This window comes from Castor canadensis, chromosome 7 (genome assembly GCF_047511655.1).
Source record: "Castor canadensis chromosome 7, mCasCan1.hap1v2, whole genome shotgun sequence".
Lineage (NCBI taxonomy): Eukaryota > Metazoa > Chordata > Mammalia > Rodentia > Castoridae > Castor > Castor canadensis.
In genome coordinates this window covers 77,606,672-77,628,417 of record NC_133392.1, presented here as the reverse complement: position 1 = coordinate 77,628,417, position 21,746 = coordinate 77,606,672, and the positions used below count along the sequence as shown (strand labels likewise).

The 21,746-nt window shown below is 47.2% G+C and overlaps 1 protein-coding gene across 6 annotated transcripts in view; it reads right to left on the bottom strand.

The window, feature by feature from the left end:
• Positions 1 to 5,879: 5,879 nt before the first annotated feature.
• The window catches only part of C7H10orf71 (chromosome 7 C10orf71 homolog), a 34,113-nt gene continuing 18,246 nt past the window's right edge, over positions 5,880 to 21,746 (bottom strand). For 4 of the 6 annotated variants that reach the window (XM_074079403.1, XM_074079405.1, XM_020160121.2 and 1 more), the window contains one exon: positions 5,880 to 15,534. In XM_074079403.1, coding sequence (XP_073935504.1) covers positions 11,182 to 15,390 — 4,209 coding nt within the window. In that variant the 5' untranslated portion in view covers positions 15,391 to 15,534 and the 3' untranslated portion in view covers positions 5,880 to 11,181. The remainder of the gene's footprint in view (positions 15,535 to 21,746) is intronic. The other 2 variants (XR_012449789.1, XR_012449790.1) reach the window with 2 other exon arrangements.

Genomic DNA, 21,746 nt, shown 5'->3' with positions numbered 1-21,746 from the left:
TTAACTTACTAGTGAATTCCCAGATTGCCAACTTGCATCATTTTTCTTCTGCTTAAAAAAATCTGCTTTTATCTCTTGAGGTACAAGTCTTCTGGGGCTGCATTCTTTTAGATTTTTATCTGAAGGTTTTTATTTTACCTTTATATTTGGAATCTAATTTTTCTAGGGTGACAGAGTATTTCTTTCAGTACTTTAAAACTATTTCTCCACTGTCTTTTGGCTTGGATAGCTTCTGATGGTTAATCTGCTGTAATCCTTTTGCATGTAGTGTGTTATGCCTACTTTCTAAGAATATCTAATTTTTTTCCCTTTATCATTGGTTGTCATGGCTTTATTTAGAGTTATTTTGTTTGGGGCTTGTTAAACTTCTTTATATATATATATATTCAAATTTAGAAAAAACCCAATTATCTCTTTAATGTTTTCTTTTTCCTCTCCCCCTTTTGATTTCAGTTAAATGTGTATTAAACCTCTTGATGTTTTCTCACAGGTCACTGATGTTGTTAGCTTCTGTAAAGGTCTTTTTCTTTGTGTCTCATTGAATGTAGCTTTTACTGCAATAACTTCTAATTCACTGATATTTCATTGCAATTGTTTAATCAGCAGTTTATCTCACCCTGTGTATTTTTCATTTCAGATACAGTATTTTTCACCTCTTGAGTTACACTTAGGTTATTTTTTATGTTGTACATTTCTCTCATGCTCATGTTTTCCTTTATATTCTGGAATATACAAAATATTTAGAACATCTTTTAAATGGCTTTGTCATCATTTCTTTTACTTAAGGATCTATTTCTGTTGTGTGATTTTTAAAAATTGGTTATGAATTGTATTTTCTTGTTTCTTTCAAGCCTTGTAATAGCTGATTGATACTAATACTGTGATTTTTTTATATTGTTGGTTGATGGATTGTGTTATATTCCTTTAAATGGAGTTATATTTTGTCTTGTTAACAACTAAATTTCTCAAAACCAGTTGGATCCTTTAGAGCTCAGTGTATTATGAAATCTTCCATACTCTTTGCTGTATAAAATGGGGTCCACGTCTCACATGTGACTTACAAGCACTTTCTAGTGGCTAGTGCAACTGAGGGCTTAAACTTTTGATTTTTAAAAAAATTTAAAATAGCTACATATACCTAGTATGTACCACATAGGGCACTGTAGCTGTAGAAGATTGTTGTCAAGCTTTTTAAGGGTAGATTCAGCGAGCTTTTTTTCTGAGATGTGTTTAATTCCACTGCTAAGGTGCCACTCCTCTGAGTAGTCTATCTGGTGCCCTTTGTCTTGACGAGTGACACACAAACTGGTCCTAGTTCTGTGTGTGCTCTGGGAATTCATTGGCAGTTTCCTTTCATACATGTTCACATCACTACTCAGCCAAAGGCTTGAGGGAACCCCCTCTGCAAGTTGCCGGAGCTTTCTTCCTGTAAAATTCCCTTCTCCCCTGTATCCCATCCTGCAAATTCTGGCTTTCTTAGACTCTTTAAACTCTGGTCTTTGGGGCCACAAACCCAAATTTCCAGATTCTGTTTGGGATTCTTTTCATTGCGCTACAACCTGGAAATTACTTTTAGATGATAAGCTGGTAAAATGATAGGTATTGCCTTGTTTATCTTCCTTCTCTTCCAGTCTTATGCTGCCTGTTGTTCAATGTCTAAAAACTGTTGTTTCATGAAGAATGCCTGTTGCCAAGAGGGAGGGTAGAAGAGGCATGCTTTCAGTATGTGTAGTTTAGTGAGTGATAGTAGTTACTAGTAATCTCAGTTAAGAGCTATCCATGTGGTGTAATAAACTGATTTCTAAGCATAGTCCTTTGGATACCAAGTGAAAGTCCAGCAGGCTCTTAGTTTAATCAGAATGGTTGGATGACTTGTGGGTACCACGTTGGATGGATACATATCATCTGGCCTGCAGGAGTTCCTGCCTGAGTGGCAGAGAGAAGGAAGTCACACTGAGAATGATACTGGACCTAGAAAATCCTCTCCAGGGCCATCAGCATAGGACTTGGATCTACTTAGAAAAACCCTTACCCTTCTCATCTGTGCCAACAACCTGGAGGACTCGGATTAGAGTCAATACAATGTGGGTACTTAGATTTCTTCTTCCTTCCTCTGGCGTGTGCTAGGTTTTCTCCCACTGTCCTCCATGTAGAGTATAAGAGGCAAAAGGTCTTTCCTGGGGCTGTCAGGAAAAATAGTATGCTCTATGATGACAGTGTGGTTTGATTAACAAATGTGCTTGGCTGAAGTGAACTGGTTTCAAGTTTCTGGAGCCTTGAGAACATGCTCAAAAGAAACCGTGGGAATTTTTGGGACATCTGAAAAATCTCTTACTGGGTACTTTGACTTCCTAGGAACTTTCAGAGTCCTAGGCTTGGGAGGTGAGGATGTCAAGCATCCCTGTATGCTCTAGGCATTTCTAAAGCTCCTCTGTGCTTGGTAAAGCTCAAATCCTGGATGTGCAGTTTCTATTTATCTTTTTATTGGGGAGAGGTACTGGGGTTTGAACTCAGGGCCTACACCTTGAACCACTCCATTAGCCCTTTTTGGGGATGGGTTTTTTTTTTTTTTTTCGAGAGAGGGTCTTGTGAACTATTTGCCTGGGGTTGGCTTCAAACCATGATCCTTCTGATGTCTGCCTCCCAAGTAGCTAGGATTATAGGTGTGAGCCACCAGCGCCCAGCCTGCTATTTATTTTTTGGAGGCATTTCTCACATTTTGAAACTAAAATTAGACAGATTCATTGGATTGGATTGAGGCAAAATCAGAAGAAAGATAAAAATAACTATCTTACTTTACCTTCCTGATCCTGAAGGAAAACACCCTTGATTTTTCCAAGGTGACTTAAATGTTAAAACCCATCTACACTAACCTGCTCTTCCCTCTTGGCAACTGAACACAATGGAATACTTTAGAAGACTGTAGTCTGATGCTAAGCTCTCCTGTGGTGATAAACACAGAATTCAGGCACATTCACCACTTTCACTTAATACAATTTGCCTAATGTCCTCATCATTTCATCATCACAAAGCCAAAGAATAATTCGGTTCTAATTTGGGTTTTGGATGTAGTTGTGGGTGCTGGGCAAGCCTTTTGGCCTCCTTTTGTTGGCAGGTGTGAAATTTCTCATCAAAGAACATTAGTGAAATGTGAGTACGTAGGGATTACATTGTAGGACATCTGTTCTTGGGCCCTGAGTCCCTGAGACCACATTTGTAGGGTGCAGGCTCCTCAGCTGCTCAGCACACAGGGGTCTGGGCAGCAGAGTACCTGTTCTGCTTGAGACTGAGGTTTCCATGCTGTGCCACACCCAGTTGGGAAAAGAGAGAAAATAGTCAAAATGGCAATGGTTGCTCTCCCAAAAGATTCTTGTTACTGGCTTCAACCCAACAATTTAAAATATGAATTACACTGAATTCAGCGATGTTTACTGATGGCCTATGTTGTACCTGGTACTGTAACAACTGCTGGTGGAATGTAGCAATAATGTGCACAGGTAAGATTCCTCCTTTCTAAACTGGCTGTTGAGTGGGTGTGAGAAAGAGCAAATAAGGCAATCATAGTGTGTGCAGGTTGGGGGACGTACACAGTGATGGCACACTTAAGAAGTGAGTTAGGTAGAGCAAGGAGTTAGAGCATTCAAGGCAGTCTCTAGAGGACATGGTGTCTAAGACAGAACACTTTATGGTATATAAGAGACAGGCAATAGAAGGCTATGAGATAGAACCCACAGGAAGCAGACCTAAGGATGCTGAACGCTCAGAACTCACAGGAAGTAGAAAAGAGGAGGGTATGAGTTCAACGCCCACTGGAAGTAAATGGAAAGAGGCTGTGAGCTCAAGGCCCATAGGAAGTAGACAGGAGGAAGCTGGCAGGGAGAGGGTGAAGGTAGACAGAGAAGAGATACTAGAAAAGAGTCTGGATATCTGTTGCTCTGGCACATAATACTTCAAAACCAAGTGGCTTAAAATAATAACGATCACTTTATTATCGCTCATGGTTTTGTGGGTGAGGGGTCTGATAATGGCTCCACCAGCCCATGACTGGTGCTAGATAGAAGGCCAAGTGTCTCTCCCTCTGTCTGAACATGGTCTCAAGGCCTCACCATGCCATCTTTCTAGAGGGGCTGGTGGAACTTCTTTATAGCTGAGTGACCTAGGAATGTGGCCTGCCTTCATGGCAGTTGGAGACTTGAGGAGGGTGGATCTTGGGAGTGGTGTGGTATTTTTCCACGATGGAGAGGTCAAAGGCATATGGATATGTATTAACCCAGCTACAAAAAGGAGGAACATGTGCAGAGGATGTGGCCAGCCCAGAGATAGCTGGGACAGCAAGGCAGGATAGCTGAGGTATCTGGCAGCTATAGGAATGGGCAGGTGATTAGGCTCAGAGGGACAGGTCCCAGTGCATAGTGACTTTGTACTCTGGAACTTGGCTCTTTCCTGTGGTAAACAGAAATTTTGACAGTTTCAGGATCAGACTGGTGTTAGTCAGGACCATGGACTACTTGCAGGAACAGTTTAGAAAAGGGCCAAATTAGTAATGGAGGCAGTGAGAAGTCTTTGAGAGCAACTGGGATGAAGAATGATGGCGAGATGCAGATGGATAAGTATGCCTGAAAGTAGAATTGACTGGTTTGGGGTTGGATTGAATTGGGAGCCAAAGATTGGGAGCAGTGGGAATGGTGTCCAGGAAGCAGCTTGGACCACCAGGCAGTGCAGTTGCTGAACATGGTGGGCAGGAAGATAAGGACCTGGCTTGGAGGCAGGGGTAGAACCCTGGACCTTCTTCTTCATCCATTTTTTGCCTGCACCCTCACACACACAAGAATGTGGCACTGAGCAGGCTCTCTTCCCTCAGCGTTGCAATCCTGACCTTCTTTGTCTGTTGCTCCTTTGTCTGCAGGAGCAATGGAGAGGAAGAACCAAAGAGGGGAAGGACTGCTTTTTTTAGGTTCCAGTGTGTGCTGGGATGTTTCATGTGGGTGAATGGGATGGAACACACAATGCAAAAAGCTTTTTTGGTTTGTTTGTGTTTAAACATTGTGGTAAAGTATACATAATCTAAAATTTATAATTTTAACCATATTTTACTGCACATTAAATGACTTAAGTACATCCATCACCATCCATCTCCAGGCCGTTTTCATCTTCCCCAACTGAAACTCTACCTATTAAACAACAACTCCCCATTTACCCCTCCTCTGGCCTCTGGCAACCACCATTCTACTTTCTCTATGAATTTAACTGTTCTAATTTCTTGTGTAGGTGGAATCATGTGTATTTGTCCTTTTGTGATTGGTTTATTTAATTGATATAATATCCTCAAGGTTTATCCAAGTTGTACATGTACTGACATTTCCTCCTCTTTTAAGGTTGAAATCCATTCCACTGACAGATTGCTGTATTTTGTGTATCTGTCCCTCCAGTGATGGACATTTGAGTTGTGTCACCTTTTGGCTACAGTGAATAGCATTATGAACATGGATGGACAAACATCTGTTTGAGTGCCTGCCTTTTTTTTTTTTTTTGTGGTACTTGGGTTTGAACTCAGGGCCTACACCTTGAACCACTCCACCAGCCCTTTTATGTGAAGGGTTTTTTCCAAGATAGGGTCTTGTGAAACTATTTTCCTGGCTGGCTTCGAACTGCAATCCTCCTGATTTGTGCTTCCTGAGTAGCTAGAATTACAGGTGTGAGCCACCAGTGCCCGGTGCTTTCATTTTTTTTGGTGCATATACTCAGATGTAGGTTTGCTGGATCACATAATAATTCTACGTTTAACTTGAGGAAGAACTGTCAAATTGTTTTCGATAGCAGCCTCACCATTTGTGCTAGTCAGCTTTTTGTTGCTGTGTTAAAATAACAGAGAGAAACTGTTTAAAGAGAAGAAAAGTTTATTTTGGCTCATGGTCTCAGTCCATGTTCACCTGGCTCCATTGCTTTCAGGACTGTGATGAGGCTGAACATCACGGTAAGGGGAGTGTGTGACAGGGGAGGCTGCCTACCTCATGGAGGCCAGGAAGAAAAAAAGAAAGAGAGAGAAGCCAGGATACTAATATCTCCTTCAAAGGCACACCCACCATGACCTATTTCCTCCAACTTGTCCTACCTCCTAAATGTTGACTCACCTCCCAATGGTACCCCAGGCCAGAGACCAAGCACATGGCCTTTGGGGGACATTTTGGGTCCAAACCATAACACCATTTTACATTCTCACCAATGGTGCGTAAGGGTTCCAATTTCTCTGCATCCTCATCAGCAACTGTTATTTTTGTATTTTGTTGTGCTTTTGATAATAGTTATCCTAACGGGTGGTTTTGATTTGCATTTCCTTACTGACTAGTGATGTTGAGCATTGGTCAAAAGGTTTCAATTAGAATCCACTTTCTGGAAAACCAGCATGCTGGACAGTGCTGGCTGGGGTAGGCCAGACTGGAGCCCCACTGAGATCACATTGCTCCATGCAGTGGGGCTTTCCTAATGCCACACATGAAAGAGGAACAGCCACAGGGCTGGCCCTAGGCCAATGTTGGCTGGAGATGGCTGGAAGTTGACCACTGGATTAACTCGTGACTGGGCTTGCTGACACATTCAGTTTTGATCACTGAGGAAGAATGGGCTGGTGAAAGTACAGGACTACTAAGGAAGACCATGCATGAACTCTGAGATTTGTGAACAAGAAAGAAGAGCACATCAGTCCGAAGTTTCCAAATTCAGAGGAAAATATAGCAATGGCCACAGAAGACAGGAAGGCAGGTGGTAATGGTGTCACTGCAGAGACATTATCCTGAAGGTAGATAGAAAGGCTCTAATACACAGGAAGAATGCACATGAGAGATGGGGGTCATGCCTGGATCTAGAAGAACCAATGGCATAAAGGATCTGGAGAAACAATGCCCACACAGGCTGAAGATTGAGATAGTAAAAAAGAATTACCAAGTAAAGTATATCTTAGCAAATGAAAGAGAGTTCTGTGGTTTGGATGTGGTTTACCCCCCCAAGGGTTGATGTGCTACAAGCCTGGTCCTCAGTGATGCTGTGGCAATAGGATCTTTGAGAGGTGGGAAGTGATGAGGTCATTAGGGAAGCACCCATGTAGAAATTAATGCTGGCCTCCAGGAGTGGGTTGGGTCTTGCAAGAGTGGGTTGGGCCTTGCAAGAGTGGCTTAGTTCCCCTAGAGTGTTTGTCTCAGAGGGTCAAGTCTGGTCCCTCTTTGTTCTCTTGCTTTGCACATGTGCCCCTTCTGCACATAGCTGGTTTCCATACATGCTGTGGTGCAGCCACACCACTCTTGTCAGGATGCTGGTGCCATTCTGTTTAGACTTTTGAGACACCAGGATCATGGACCAAATAAATCTATTTTCTTTTTTTTTCCATTTTCTTTATAAAGCATATAGTGTCAGGTATTTTGTTATAGCAACACAAAATGAACCAATACACCCAGAAAGACTTTCTCCCTGTTGGAGAGTGAGGGTCATCAGCATGGCTCCTTTAAATATCTACTTGTGCTGGTCAGAGCTCTGGACTTCCCCTGTGGACGGGAAGCCCTCCTTCCTAACAATGCCCCTTCATCCCTCTGGAGGAGCAGTCTGTGCCTCTCTTCAGAGCATCAGGGCATGCTTGGAGTGACTGGGGAAAGAAGATGGTGGCAGTACGGGCCAGCTGAGTCAGGACCACACCCTGGGCTCGGCTCTGTCAGGGCTGGCAACTTTGATGGGGGTCCTGGAGCCTCTCCATGCCTTCCCAGTCCACAGCTTCCCTGTGTTCTTCCCACCCTGGAGCGCCATTCCTCCTCCTGGTCCTCCCCAGAAGGGTGTCTGCTGGGCAGACCCCTGGGCAGGGAGTGCCTGGCTGCTATGTTGGGCCTAGGGATGGGTGTCTGTGCTGGAGTGGTTCTTTTGAGTCTACGTACATCAGAATCGCTGGAAGATTCTGTATATAGAGTCTGTTTCCAACTCCTGGAAGGTCAGTTCCAAGCAGGTACTAGAGATGTTTGGTTAACAAGGGTTCAAGTAATTGCATGTTTTGAGTGGGCGCCACCTGGTGGAAGGAAGGGAGGAAACTTCTGCTCAGGTGACAAGCTCTAGTGACAAAGCCCAGTGTTCTCTCTTCTCAGCTTGGGGTTTATAACTACATGATGGGAGACCTATAAAGACAATTGCGTTCAACTTCATGGTGTTGTCTGGGCTAAAATATATTTTTAAAATACATACAGGCCACACCTGTTTGGACTTTGGGCCCTTTGTCATTTCTTGCTGGAAGCCTACACTTAGCCTGGATGACTGAAAGCTGTAGTTTGGTCTCTTATGATTTCTGAAACCCATCTCTGTCCCAGAAAGGCTTCCATTGGATGACTTCAGCTGTGGGAAGCCAGTGTTCCCAGCCTCTCATGTCACGTGTAGGCAGCACAGGTTATCAGAGATGGGGTTCTCACATTGACCAGGCTGTGGGACAATGCTGTGGAGACAGGAAAACAGCCATGTGCCTCCACTAAATCTTCTATCCAGGCTCAGCACTTTACAGAGTTCAATGTGCAGATGAAACCATCTCCCAGGCAACTTTGGGAAGGGCAGATTGGGATTCTAGGGTTCTAGCCAGCTCCTTGACTGGTCTGGGGACCATATGTCCAGAGTACTGGCTGAGGAATAAGAGCATCCACCTAGAAGTGAGACAGACAGGCTTGAGTTCCTGGCATGGCCAGTCCTTAGCAGCTGTGTGACTGGCAGTTACACCCCATGCATGGGCCCTTGTTTACATTACAGTAAAATGAGACCAATGAAGGTACTTCCTGCAGATTTGTTATGAGAACCAAGACCAGGCTCAGAGCTCCTCACTCAGGGGCAAACACACAGCACTGGCTCCATCATGTGAGCTCTTGGTTACTTTTATCTAAATAGCCACAGGGAGGGAGGAAGGGAAGGAGGAGGTAGGGACAAAGGGAGGGAGGGAGAAAAAGAAACAAAGGAAAAAGAGAACAAAGAAGGGAGGGAGGAAGGATGGGGCAGAGAGTGAAAAGGAAGGGGGGGAAGGGAAGGAGGGAAGAAAGGAAGGAGGGAGAAGGAAAGAAAAAAAGGAAGGAGGGAGGAAGGGAAGGAAGAAAGGAAGGAAAAAATGAATAAGGGGCAGATGGAAAAAGGAAGGAGGCATAAATGACCCCTACCAACCCCCAGAGACAAACTAAAAGAGGACAACATCACTGACAACTGAGCTGGTTTTTACTGGGTAGTGACTCTTACCTTTTTTCCCTTGGAGCATTGTCTGAATTTAGGACAGTGGATGCTTTGCTGTGAGCAAGTGTGGGCTGTCTTGCTGGGGCGAGGAGTCCGTCCCTGCTCCCTGATGTGAGTGGATGCTGAAATCTACCAGAGCTCTGCTCCTGTCTTGAATCCACTGAGAACTGACCCTGACCTCCAAACACGTATCCTTAGGTTTTCGCCTCTATCCATAGCCCTCCCCACATTGCCTCCAAGACAGAAGATGATTGCTTCCCCAAAATAATTCCTCAAGGTATTTCTCCTCATGGGGACACAGTTACTACAACAATGGTTATACTGATGGGTTCTTCTTTTGTTAGGGAATTCTTTTCTGGGGACTCTGAGAATTTTAAGATGAGATTTTTTGTTTCATATTTCTACAATAAGATGAAGGCAGTAGAGAGGATCCTGGAGGTGATTTGATGACAGCATCCCAAAAACTTTGTTTGGTTTGCACTTCAGTGAGTGACTCATGAGAACCAGATTTGTGGGACAGTGACCATGCTCCTGGCTGGTCTTCTGACTGATTTATCAGGTGTAGCAAAATCCAGTGGCATCTGGGGGTGGGGGAGTGTGTTGGTGCCTGCTGGGTGTTTTCATAATGATATTTGGGTGCAGCTGCACTTGCTAGGAAGATACATATAAAATCCTGAACTCAAATCATGACCTGGAATATTGCTCAAAGTCCTGTGTTTGTAGGAGTCTGGCACTTATGAGCCAAGCCAGTCCCCATCCTCCAGCATGGAAATGGCCCCAGTGTGAACAGAGCGAGGATGATGCATTATGCATGGTCCCCTGGGTCTGGGGCAGCACAATCCTTACAGCTCTTGAGGTTTCTACGTAAGGAGGTGCTTTTAGACCCTACCTTTCCCCAGAACGAGAATTAAGAGGCTTCAGCAGAGGCCACTGGGTGGGACCCTAGAAGGATGGGCTGCCTTATGGCTGCTTGCCGTGGATGCCCTCCTCAGACCCTCACAGTCTCACATGAGCAGGGCCCTTACCAAATCCCCAGAGGCTGGAGACTCAGGAAACACACTCTCCTTTTGAGTTCAGGACATAGTAACGAGTCACAAGACCGGGGCAGCCAGGGCCTGGCTCAGTTTCCCTGGGCCACCACTGATGGCTGGAGATGGCCTGGGCTGCAGATGCAGTCAGCTGGAGACAGGTGTGGCCCATGACTGCCATGGGAAGCTGGAGAGTACATGACAAGCCAAGAACCACCCCTCTCTGCACCACACTGCAGGGCCAGCAGAAAGGCAGGAGTCCTAGGGACAGAACCACTTTGGCACGCTTGTTTCACTTTTTAAATGGTAGCCTTTTCTTTATCAGAAAATAGCCTCAATGACAAGTTTCCTCCGGTGAAGAAAACCCTTTCTATGCACATTGTTTCTGCACGATTGCCTTGGGTGGTCCTCAGCTAGTTCCACCTGAGTGACCTGGGGCCTGCTGCTGCATACCAAGCCTGACCCCAGGCAGGTGTGTTGGGGGAGTCTGCCTGCTGGGGTGCTCCTTGCCCACTGGAGGACTCAGTATTTCTAGGGCTTCAGTGTAGGGGGCAGGAGCCCAGCAACTCTTAGAATGGGTAGTGTCCAGTGCCACACCCACCCTGGTACAGGGCCAGAGAAGGGCAGGAATGGCTGGAGGAGGAGGAAAGAGGTGGAATAGATCTGGGAAGGGGCACAGAGGGGTCTGAGCCACAAGGGAGCCCAGGGGAGCCCTTAAGATAGGGATTCCCACTTTCCTTTGGACTTTAGGGACCTCAAATGGCTAAGCATGAGTCACAGTGCATGTGTGTGTGTGTGGGGGGGTGCTGGGGAAAGGTAGAGAAGGGAAATGCTTGTTGGGGGAAAGGGGGAGGGGCTGTAAGCTTTTCTGTTTGTTTGTTCTTTTTGTGGGGGGATTGGAGGAAGTCTGCTGTAGTTCTCAGGAAATGTCTTCGTTGTCTTCGGTGGCAAAGTCCTCCAGGTCATCAGTGGAGATGATGTTCAGGCCTGGAGCTTCTGCATCCTCCTCCTCTGGGCTCTGGGGAGGCCCATGGGGGTGCTGGGCAGCTGTGTGCTGGATGGAGTTGCCCTGAGGCCCTGGGGCTAGCTGCTGTCCTGTACCCTGGGCACTCTGGGGCCTGGCACGGGGACCCTGCCTGAGGAAGGTGGGGGCAGATAGCTGGGAGGAGCAGCGCAGAGGCATCAAGGCAGTCACTGGCACAGGCCGGAAGCCAGGGTACAGCAGGTAGGGAGCAGCCAGGGCATCCTGCAGGGGTGGCTCTGGAGGGTCCCCCTCAGAGGATGGGACAGAGACCTTGACGAACTTGCCTGTCTCTGGGTCATAGAAGGTCTTGATTTTGACTTGGAGTGGCAAGTCAAAGAGAAAGTATTTCCCAGACTGGGGATCCTGGAGGACCTTCTGGGTGGAGGGGTAAGGGGGCAGGGGTGTAAGAGGCTGGGGACCCCAGGACCGCCTCCTCATAGGCTCTGAGCTGCCAGACACTGAGTGGCGGTGCATGGGAGGGGGCAGGGAGCGGACCATGGGGAACCTGGGCCGGGGTCTCTCTCTGGGCGATGTTGGCCTTTGCTCTGTCCACTGTGAATTCTCCCAGGAGTCTCCGTGCTTCTCCTGTGCCTGGTCAGTCTTCCTTCTCTTGCTGGCCAGTTTCTTCGCCCGCCGCAGGGCCTTCTCTGTCTTGGGTGGGACTGCAGGTGGCTTGCCAGCTGCCCTCTCCAGGTGAGCAGGAGGCTCAGGTTTCTCAGGGGAGGCTGTGAAGTTGGTGGTCATGTCCAGAAATGAGCTTCTTGGAGAGAGAGTCCGAAGGTCTTCTGATGTCGGCTGGAGCTGGGGGTCAGAGCTGTCTACTTCCCACATGAGGCCATGGGTCAGGTCCTCCCGCCGGGTGAGCCTGGGAGGCTCCCCTGGCAACAGCCCCAGTTCCCCAGGGGCCTGGGAAGCATCATCCCAAAGGCTGCTGGCTGCAGGGGAGCACACGCTGCTCTCTCCAAGGGAGCTGGGGTTGGGGGACGTCACCATCTCATGAGGGGTCAGTCTTCTTCCAGGTGGCCCTGCTCTAGGTGCAGACAAAAACTGACCTTGGAAACCTTGGGTCTCTTCTTCCCAACAGGTGCCAAGTGGCTGTGAGAGTGACTGTTCTTCTAAGTCATCCTGGAGTAAAGTGACTGTGGGGATGTTCCGTGGAGCAACCAGCAACCCCGAGTCTGTGGACCTGCTCTTGCTATTGCTTGCCATGACATCAAGTACTGCACCTGAGGGTGGCTTCATCCTGTCCCCCTCTCTCCTTGGTAGCGATGATGGGAAGTTGCCCTTCAAGATTTGCCCAGAAGTCCCCAACCTGGCTGCACTGTGCTGCCCAGGGTCATCCAGGTCTTCACATGCAATGTGCTTCAAGTGTGTGTCCTGTGTGTTAGCAGATATTGGGGTGCCAGGCATTTCCTGGCTTTGGGGGATACAAAGACCACCAGCATCTTCACCCCACCTTTGCTTTACCAACTCTTCCTCTTTGTGGCCACCACTGAGTGACTCCTCTGAGGACGTGGTCCTCAGGAGGGGCAGGATGACAGGTTTTATCACCGGGGTGGTCTTGAGCGTGTTGTCTTTGATTGCAAACAGCCTGTGCTTGTTTGCTGCAGAAGACGGTGAGGGGGTAGCATGTAAAAGGGCCTTATCCTGATTTCCCCTGATCCAAGAGCCTCTGAAATTCACTTCCTCTGTTGATGCCTTCCTGGATCTCCCTCCAGACACCGTTTCCCTTTCTCCCCCTAGCGCTTCCCCCTGACTGTGCTCTCCTACGCGTGGGTGCCCATTACTTAAGGCACAGTGCTGTGGCTCATTTTTCCCCATCGTGTTCTTCTCGTCCTTCTCACTGACACCTGCACTCACATCGTTCTTCCTGTCTTCCTGCTGGCTCTCGGTAAACCACGTCTTCTGCTGATCATCAAAGGAGGCAAAGGATTGATCTGAGGAGCTGGTGCTGAATTTGGCCTTACTTTGGAGGCCTGGCATAAAATCGGACTGGCTGTCACTATAGAACACATCCTCCTCCTCGGGGGAGAGGGGCCCTGGGGAGAATTTCTGGCTCTGATGTCCCACCTCTCGGTCAGGTTCTGCCTCTTGGGAGATGGATCTTGAAAGTCCATTCTCCAGCTGGTGGGGCTTTGCTTTTTCCGGAGCCTGTCCAGCTCCAGTCTCTCTATCGCAAAGTTTCAGGGACAGGTGCTTCCTGGGGCGGTGTTCCCTGAAGTCTGGATGCCAGCTATACCGGGTGGTGGGACCCAGTTCTGTATCTCCTTCAGCTTCATCCTTCTCATTACTGTTCCTTTCTGCAGCCTCCCCATTGACACAGAAGGGGCCTTTAGTGCCAGTTGGAGGTGAGCTGAGGGTTAGGTGGTTTTCTGCAGAGGACCCACTGGGGCTGGTGGTAGGGTCCCCCTGGGTACCATCAGCTGGGCTATCCTTGGAAACCTCGTGTGGAGGGCTTTCCTCATGTCCATTGGGAAGGATGACCCCGTTGCTTACAGGTTCTTGCTTGCCATCAACCTTACCTCTGCCTTTTTCCTCAAGGCCTTTCATGAGAGGGGAAGGGCTGTATGTACTCTTGACACGCTTCCGCACATCCTTGAGGTTGAACAATAGGCTTGGGGCCTTGGATTTGTAGCTGTCTCGAGACTGACACTCACTGGGCTCCTTCTCTTGGTATCCGTTCAGCTGTCCTGGAGGGGATGGGCTGATCTGCCCTGGCTGGGTGTCTGATGAGTCCAGGGCATGCTTGGTGGGTATGATGGGGGTCAGTAGCTTACTGATATTAAAAGGAGGACTGTAATGCTCATTGGGGTCCCCAGGCATGGCCAGAGCATCATTTTCTGGGAATTGCCCTGGGGGGTTATGCTTTGAATACAGAGGTGGGTCTCTTTTGTTGGTCTGTTTCTTTTCTTCTGAAGCATCTTGGAGAATGTCCTTCCCTCCTTTTCTAGCCTTTGGCTTCCTCCATGGGGGTTGGCTTGGCTTTACCTGAGGGTCCACCTGTGAGCCAGAATCTTTTCCCTCTACAGGGAACACCTGGGCTCCTGTCTCCCTGGAACTCCAAGGTCCAGATGTGGACAGAGGCCCTGGTGCTGATCGGTTCTCCTCCTGGGCATAGCTGGCCAGGACCTGGCAGGGAGACACTTTGTGCTCAGGAAGATGTGGTCCTTGTAACAAGGGCATGTCCTCGTAATGCTTCGGGGCTTTGCTTTCTGGGACAGTTTCAGTGACGTTCTTCCTCTCAAGCAGCTTTGGTTGGTGGGCGGTCCATGACTCAAAAGCACTATTCTCACTGTGCAGAAAAGTCCCTTTGGGAGCCCACTCCTTGCCTCTTCCAGGTTCGACCTTGGCTGGCTTGTGGGGTGGAGAAGGGAACCTTGACTCAAACGTGCCACCTGCACTGGGTGTTGGGAGGAAGCTGCTGGAGCTGTGACAAGCCATTTCAGGGTTCTTGGGGGACTCTTGCTCTCTGCGGTTCCTGCTGGGCTGGTGGCTGCTAGAGACTTCAGCAGGCACCCTCCTGACAGTCAGAAAGGCAGAATCAAAACAGAAGTTGACACCACTTTCTGGGAGAGGGGCAAATTTGGGGGGATTTTTGAGAGCTGGGGGCTTACTAGTCGGAGGTCTGATGTCACAGTGTTGACTCTCAGTCCTGTCAAAGGATTTGATCAGTGACGAGACTTTGGAAACTGGCTTGCTGCTGCTCCTCAGGCCAGAAACTGGCACCTCCAGTCTCCTCTGGACTGGTGTTGGTGGAGGGCTGCTTTTGGGGTACTTTTCCTCTCCTTGAACATACTTGGGTAGCTGTTGGAAAGTGGCTGCCCAGCCAGCATGCTCTGTGCCTTGTGATGGAAGCTGGCTCCAAATGCCACTTTTCCTATGGGTATGGCTCACTGTTCCCTGGCGAAAAGTCCCAAACACCTGGCGGGTGCTGTCTGGGGACAGGGCAAGGTCGGAGCCCTGGAAGGAAGCGTCCTCGGAGATACACAAGCTCCGGAATGCTCGGTCTGTGAGGTTGCTCACCTCCCTGTCTGCATCGTCCAGCAGGCTGCCAATGCTAGAGGTGTCACTGAAGCCATCTGTGCACTTCTTGTTCCCCTGCATGGCCTGTGGGCTCTAATAAGACTGACCAGTCAGTTGTCCGGTGCTTTTGGGAGAGATTCTGGCCAGGGTCAGGTGCAGCTGTCTTCCCACAAATTAGAGTTTCTTGTTGATCAGTTGCAATGGCAAAATGTTTTTTTTTTTTCTCTGCAAAAGAAAGAAGTGGATAGTGTGAACAGGAGACCCAAATTAAACCACATACTGGTCTAGGTGGGTGATGGTGCCTGTGATGGTTAGTTATGTATCAACTGGGCTAGCCTAGGGTATTGTTTTTGGTTAAATACCAGTCTAGATGTTGCTGTGACAGTATTTAAGATGTGATTAACATTCAAATCGGTAGACTGGGTAAAGCAGATTACCTTCTATAATGCAGGTGAGTCTCACCTCATCAGCTGAAGGCCCAAAGAGGAAAACAATTGAGAAATGACATGTAGCAAAAGCAAAAATGGCCAAGTGTGATTGCATCAAACTAAAATGCTTCTATGTAGCAAAGGAAGGGAGCAGCAAGGTGACACAGTACCCCATGAAATAGGAGGAAATATGTGAAAAACCATGTATCTGATAAAGGATTAATATTCTAAATACATAAAGAACTCCTACAAATCAATAGCAAAAGAACCTTAAAAAAAGCAAGTAACCGATTAAAAATTGGTAAAGGAGCTGAATAAATATCTCTATAAAGAGACACACAAATGGTCCAAAAGATGTTGGGAAAACGTGCCCAACATCACAAATTACCAGGAGAAAGCAAATTAAAACCGCAGTGATACATCATCTCGTGCCTGTTAGGATGGATATTATAAAAGTATAACAAGTGTTAGCAAGCAGAGAGAGGAAAGGAAAGCCTTGCACACTGTTGGTGGGAATGTAAATTAGTACAGCCATTATGGCAAACAGTATGGATGTTCCTCAAAAAAAAAAAACCCAAAAACTGAACTACTGTATGATCTAAAGGAAATGATGTCAGGTTCTTACAGAGACAGCTGTAGTCCAATGTTCTTAGCAATACTCTTCTCGGTAGCTAAAACATGGGAGCAACCTAAATGTCCAGGCATGGATGAACAGATTTAAAAATGTGACAACATGGATAGACCTAGAGGAGATAAGCCAGGCACAAAAGGACAGACCACACGATACCACTTGTGCAAGGAATCGAAAACAGTCAAACTCCTAGAAGCAGAGAGTAGAATGGTGGCTGCCAGGGGCTGGGGATGGGGTGCAGAAGCAAGGACCTGATGGTCAAGTTTTGATTTTGTATGAAGAATAAGTCCTAGAGTTCTAGGGCAGAGCATAGGGCCTCTAGTTACTGATGCTGCACGGCATACTTGGAAATTTGCTAAGTTAAGTCTCTTCAGTTAAGTCTCTCGCTCCCTCTCTCTCTCTCTCTCTCTCTCAACCCCCTCTTTCCATCCCTCCCTCTCTCCTTCTGAATCCTTGTAGTTCTGTTCTGGAGAACACTGACTAACACAGTGCCTAAGTTTCAGATGTGCCATTTTCATAGCCCGTCCCTGACATTTCATGAGTGTCCCCTTCCTAGTCTAAGTTTACTTCTTTGCCACCTGGCCCCACATTATAAAGCGATCATCATGAGCTTAGGGGTGCTGGCTGAGTTCCCCCAGAAGAGGACCTGTTCTTCAGAGCATGCACCTTCTGGGTCCTGGTGCTCTGACTTGCTCTGGGGTGTGGCCCTGGAGGTGCTGGGAGGAGCCTGGAGGGAGGGGAGCAGCAACCTTGGGTTTCTTGTTGGGGAGTGGGCTTCTCGCATCACTGCTGTCTTCTGTCCCCTGGACTGTGACTCTCCCTGGCTCCAGCAGCATCACTCCCTGCTTGGTGTCATGAGAAGAGTTCCCACTCCTGAGTGACTTCATGTTCCTGGGCTGTCCTGAATTCTGCCTGTTCCTCTGATATACTTCCTCCATTACATTCTCTTTAGAAGTTGTGGTGAAATATACATAATATAAAATATACCATCTTAACCTCTGTAAGTGTACACTTTAGTACAGTTTTACGGTATATTTGCATTGTTGTGTGGTCATCACCACCATCCTTCTCCAGCACTTCTTCATCTTGCAGAATTAAAACTCTGGTCTGTGGGCTGGCAGAGTGGCTCAAGCGGTAAGATGCCTGCCTAATAAGCATAAGGCCCTGAGTTCAAAACCCCAGTGCTGCCAAAAACAAACAAACAAACAAACAAAAAAACCCAAAACAAAAACAAACCTCTGGCCTGGCATGTCTGTAATCCCAGACATGGAAGTAGAGATCAGGACGATCACAGTTTGAGATCAGTTTGGGCAAAAAGTTTGCAAAACCTCATCTAAACCAATAAGCCAGGCATAGTGGTACACGTCTGTGATCCCAGCTATGCAGAAAGTGTAAATAGGAGGATCATGGTCCAGACCAACCTGGGGAAAAACAGGAGACCCTATTCAAAAAATAGTCTAAGCAAAAAGGGCCGGGGGCATGGCTTCAGTGGTAAAGTGCCTGCATAAAACCCTGAGTTCAAATTCCAGTAATGAAAAAATAAAGCAACAGCCCCCATCTACAAAAGACCCTCTAAAACTCTGGATTACTCACTCTCCAATCATCTCTCCCCCTCCCTGGCACCCTCCATCCTCCTGTCTGTCTCTATGAGTTTGACTACTCTAATATGCTTATAAATGTGGAATCATGTATTTGTCCTTTTGTTTCTGGCTTATTTCACTTAGCATAGCATCCTCAAGGCTTAGATATGTTTTAGCATGTGTCATAGTTTCTTCTGAGGGACACAATATTCAAGGCTGAATGATATTGTGTTATACCTACATACATAAACATACGTCTATCTTTATGTCTGTAGAGATATATGTATATACCATTGTCCCTTGTCATCATGGAGAATTGCTCTAGCCCCTCCCCCGTGTGTATTAAAATCTATAGATGCTCAAGTCCCTTATATAAAGTGGGTAGTATTTGCATATAGCTTGCACAGATCCTTCCCCACACTTTAAATCACCTGGAGATGACAAAATGCACAATACCCTGCAAATGCTGTGTACATAGATGTTATACTGTACTGTTTAGGGAATAATTTTAAGAAAGTAGTCAGTACAGATTAAGTACAGATGTAATTTTTTCCAGGTGTTTTGGATCCATGGTGAGTGAGTCTGTGGACTGTGCCCACTTTGTGTAGCTGTTTACCCATGGTGGTGGACGCTTGGGTTGTTTCCAGCTTCTCTGGCTTCTGTGAATCCTGCTTCTGTGGGCATGGCTGTGTGAATAGCTCTTGAGACTCTTCCCTCAGATCTTTTGGGTGCATCCCAGAATTGCTGGCTGCTATGGTGATTCAGTGTTTCATTTTTTTCTTTTGTTTTTTATGTGTTTCATTTTTTTGACAAACTACCATACCATTTTCCACAGGGGTTTGTACCATTCTATAGTTCCATTTGTAAGTTCCAGTTTCCCCCATCCTCACCAACACTTATTATTTTCTTTCTTTTTTTTTTTTTTTGAGAGTAGCCACCCCATGAGTGGCAGTGAATTATCTTCTCCGTGAACACTGCCTGAAGATACAGCTTCCTTCTGGGACCCTGAGGGTTCCCACTGGGACGCATACAGCCAAAGCTTAGAACATTGCTTGGCCCTGGGGCAGAGTATCAGGAATGAGTACATAAACATTAGATGAAATGCAATATTGGCTGTCCCTGGAAGGGACCCAGCAAACATCTGGCAGGGGGCTCTTACGTTCTCCATGACAGAGGAGCACTGTCCCCCAAAAGCCCTGTCCATGGCAACAGCAGGAGATGCCAAGCTACACCCTCTCCTCATTGCTTGGTTTTTGCAATAAAAGCATTGGTGCTTTGGGCTGGAGGATGCAGGGGTCAGGGAGATCTGACCATGTGTTTGGAGTCCTGGGTCCTGCCTGGCTTCACCCTCTTCTGCTCAGTGACCACCATTGGCTGCTGTGGCCTCAGTGTGTCTGGCTTTTGTGATTTCTACAGCTCTCTGTGTTGGTGGAGTTCCTAAAAGGCTCCAGGGGGTCAGGGATGGTGTTGAGGGTGTCCCCACGCAGGGTGAAGCTGCTGTACTGCCATCCTAGAGGCTAGCCTCCGATAGATCTGTTGCTTCCTGTCTCTTGGCCACAGCACTCTGGTGAGTTTCCATTGCTGACTCACTGACAGGCTACTGCTTTTTATGAATAAAAGAACTGTGCTGTGGCTGACGGAGAGGACGGCCCTGGTTTCCAGTGAATGGAGTGAGTAGCTATTGTCCTGCTCCAGAGGCCTCACCATGTGTGCTCCCTAGCCCTGCCTGGAAACTCCAGCTGCTGGCTCCCTAGGAAGCATGGACCACCCCCTCCCCATAGCATGCACTTCTCAGAAGGCCAAGTGAAAGGGACGGCAGTAGCTAGACTGGTGGTATGGGAGGCTAACTTCGCTGGCCTCATATCTTCCCGTGTCCCTTTTCCACCTGCTGCTACTCAAACATCTGGAGAAGTCCACACTCATGATCCAGACTCCCATGCAGGAGTGACAGGGTTCAGGTTACAGGGATGGAAGCAGCTGAATATGCAAAAATTCTCATCTTTCTGATCGAAGAAACAATCAGAATTGGTTCCTTTCCTCCTGCCTTTGATGCAGACAGGAAGCCTGAAGCTGACTGCATTACTTTGCTAGGACTGTGTTAATAAAGTTAATAAAGCCCACCCTGATGGCTTGAGCAAAGGAAACACACTGTCCCTTAACTCTGGAGGCGCAAGTCCCACATGGGGGTGTCAGCTGGACTGGTTCCTTCTGAGGGCCACGAGAGACGATCTGTCCCAGGACCCTTTCCTTAATGTGCACACGGCCATCTTCTCCATGTATCTTCTTACTGTCTTTCCTATATGCTTGTCTCTGTGCCCAAATGGAGCCTTCTGATCAGGACTTCAACCAAAATGAATCTGGGTCCTCCTAGTAGCCTCATCTTAACTAGTTATATCTGCAGTAAACCTATTTCCAAGCAATGTTCTGGGGGATAGGACTTCAACCTGTGAATTTTAGGAATACAATTCAACCACAACATGGAGGCATTCACTCTAGAACCTCCAGGAACAAGTCATGACCACTGAAGTCCATCTTGCTAATGGCAGGGTGGACAGATGAGCAGTCTAAGTACTTGATGACTATTGAGCTGTGAACCTCTGATGTTTGTGTTACTGGGGTCAAGAAGACCTCTGTAGCTTTGGCCACAGTGGGTCTGGCTTTCTGCCCCCTGAGGTCCTACTAACTCAGTCAGGGAGTCCGCTGGTGTCCTGAATGCTGCGATCATAGTCGTTGCTGGCTCATGACTGTGATAAGCTTGGTAATACTGGACTTCCCTCCACTTTTGCATGAATATGAAGTAGGATAGTTGCAGGCTTAAATCTAAGATCTAGGAGTCAACTCGCCAGCCCCCTAGCCATGTGAACAGCTCCTACTGTTCTATTAGCAAGAATTTGCTAATTTGTTCTACATCATAGAACACTCGGCTTCTGTCTTTCTCTTCTGAGTAAAAAGACTTGATACCTTCAGGACATTTCTTTTTCTTACCATCATGCCCAGTGTCAGAGGTGTTGAAAGTCAAGATGCCTGCCAAGCTCACTGGCCCATGTGCAGATGTGAGAGTCAGGGTGATCAATCACACTATTCCTCCGGGAGTCACGCAAAGGACAGGTGCTCCTCATTCTTCTTGGTGGGAGAGCTTTCCCTGTGCTCTGGGACTGCCTAGTTCTTGATCTTTCCTTCCCTGGAACTTCATCTTTTATAATGAGTGTTCAATTTCCTTTCCATAGCTATTCATTTCTGTTCACGTACCCAGATTCTGTTTCTGTTGCTTATGACCAAAGAACTCTAACAGATCTTTGGTTTTCACTGTAATTCCAAGTAGTAGTCAAGGATGTTCGCTGATAGAGCTTGCAGAAAATAAAGCTGCCCATCAGCTTTATTCAGGTAATTTCTTCAATTCTGATTTGATATACCCGGAGTCAGATGGGATAATCACAATGTTGGCTTCGTCCTCCCACTCCCCAGTAGTACCTTTAGCATAGTTGCCACCCACAGAAGGTGTTTCCCGATGCTGGCTTTTGAGTGGTTCCATATGGCAATGGTTTGGATCTTGAATGTCACCCAAATGACTATATGTTAAGATTTACCCTCCAGCTGGGTGGGTGCTATTGGGAGGTGTTGGAAATGTTGAGGTGAGGCCTAATGGAAAGTTTTTAGGTCACTAGGAGTGTGACTTTGAAGAGGATATTGGAATCCTGCTGCCTGCTCTTCTTGCTTTGCTTATAGGTGGCTGTGAGTTGAGTGTCTACCTCTGCCACACACACTCCCACCATGATTTGTTGCCTTGTCACAGACCAA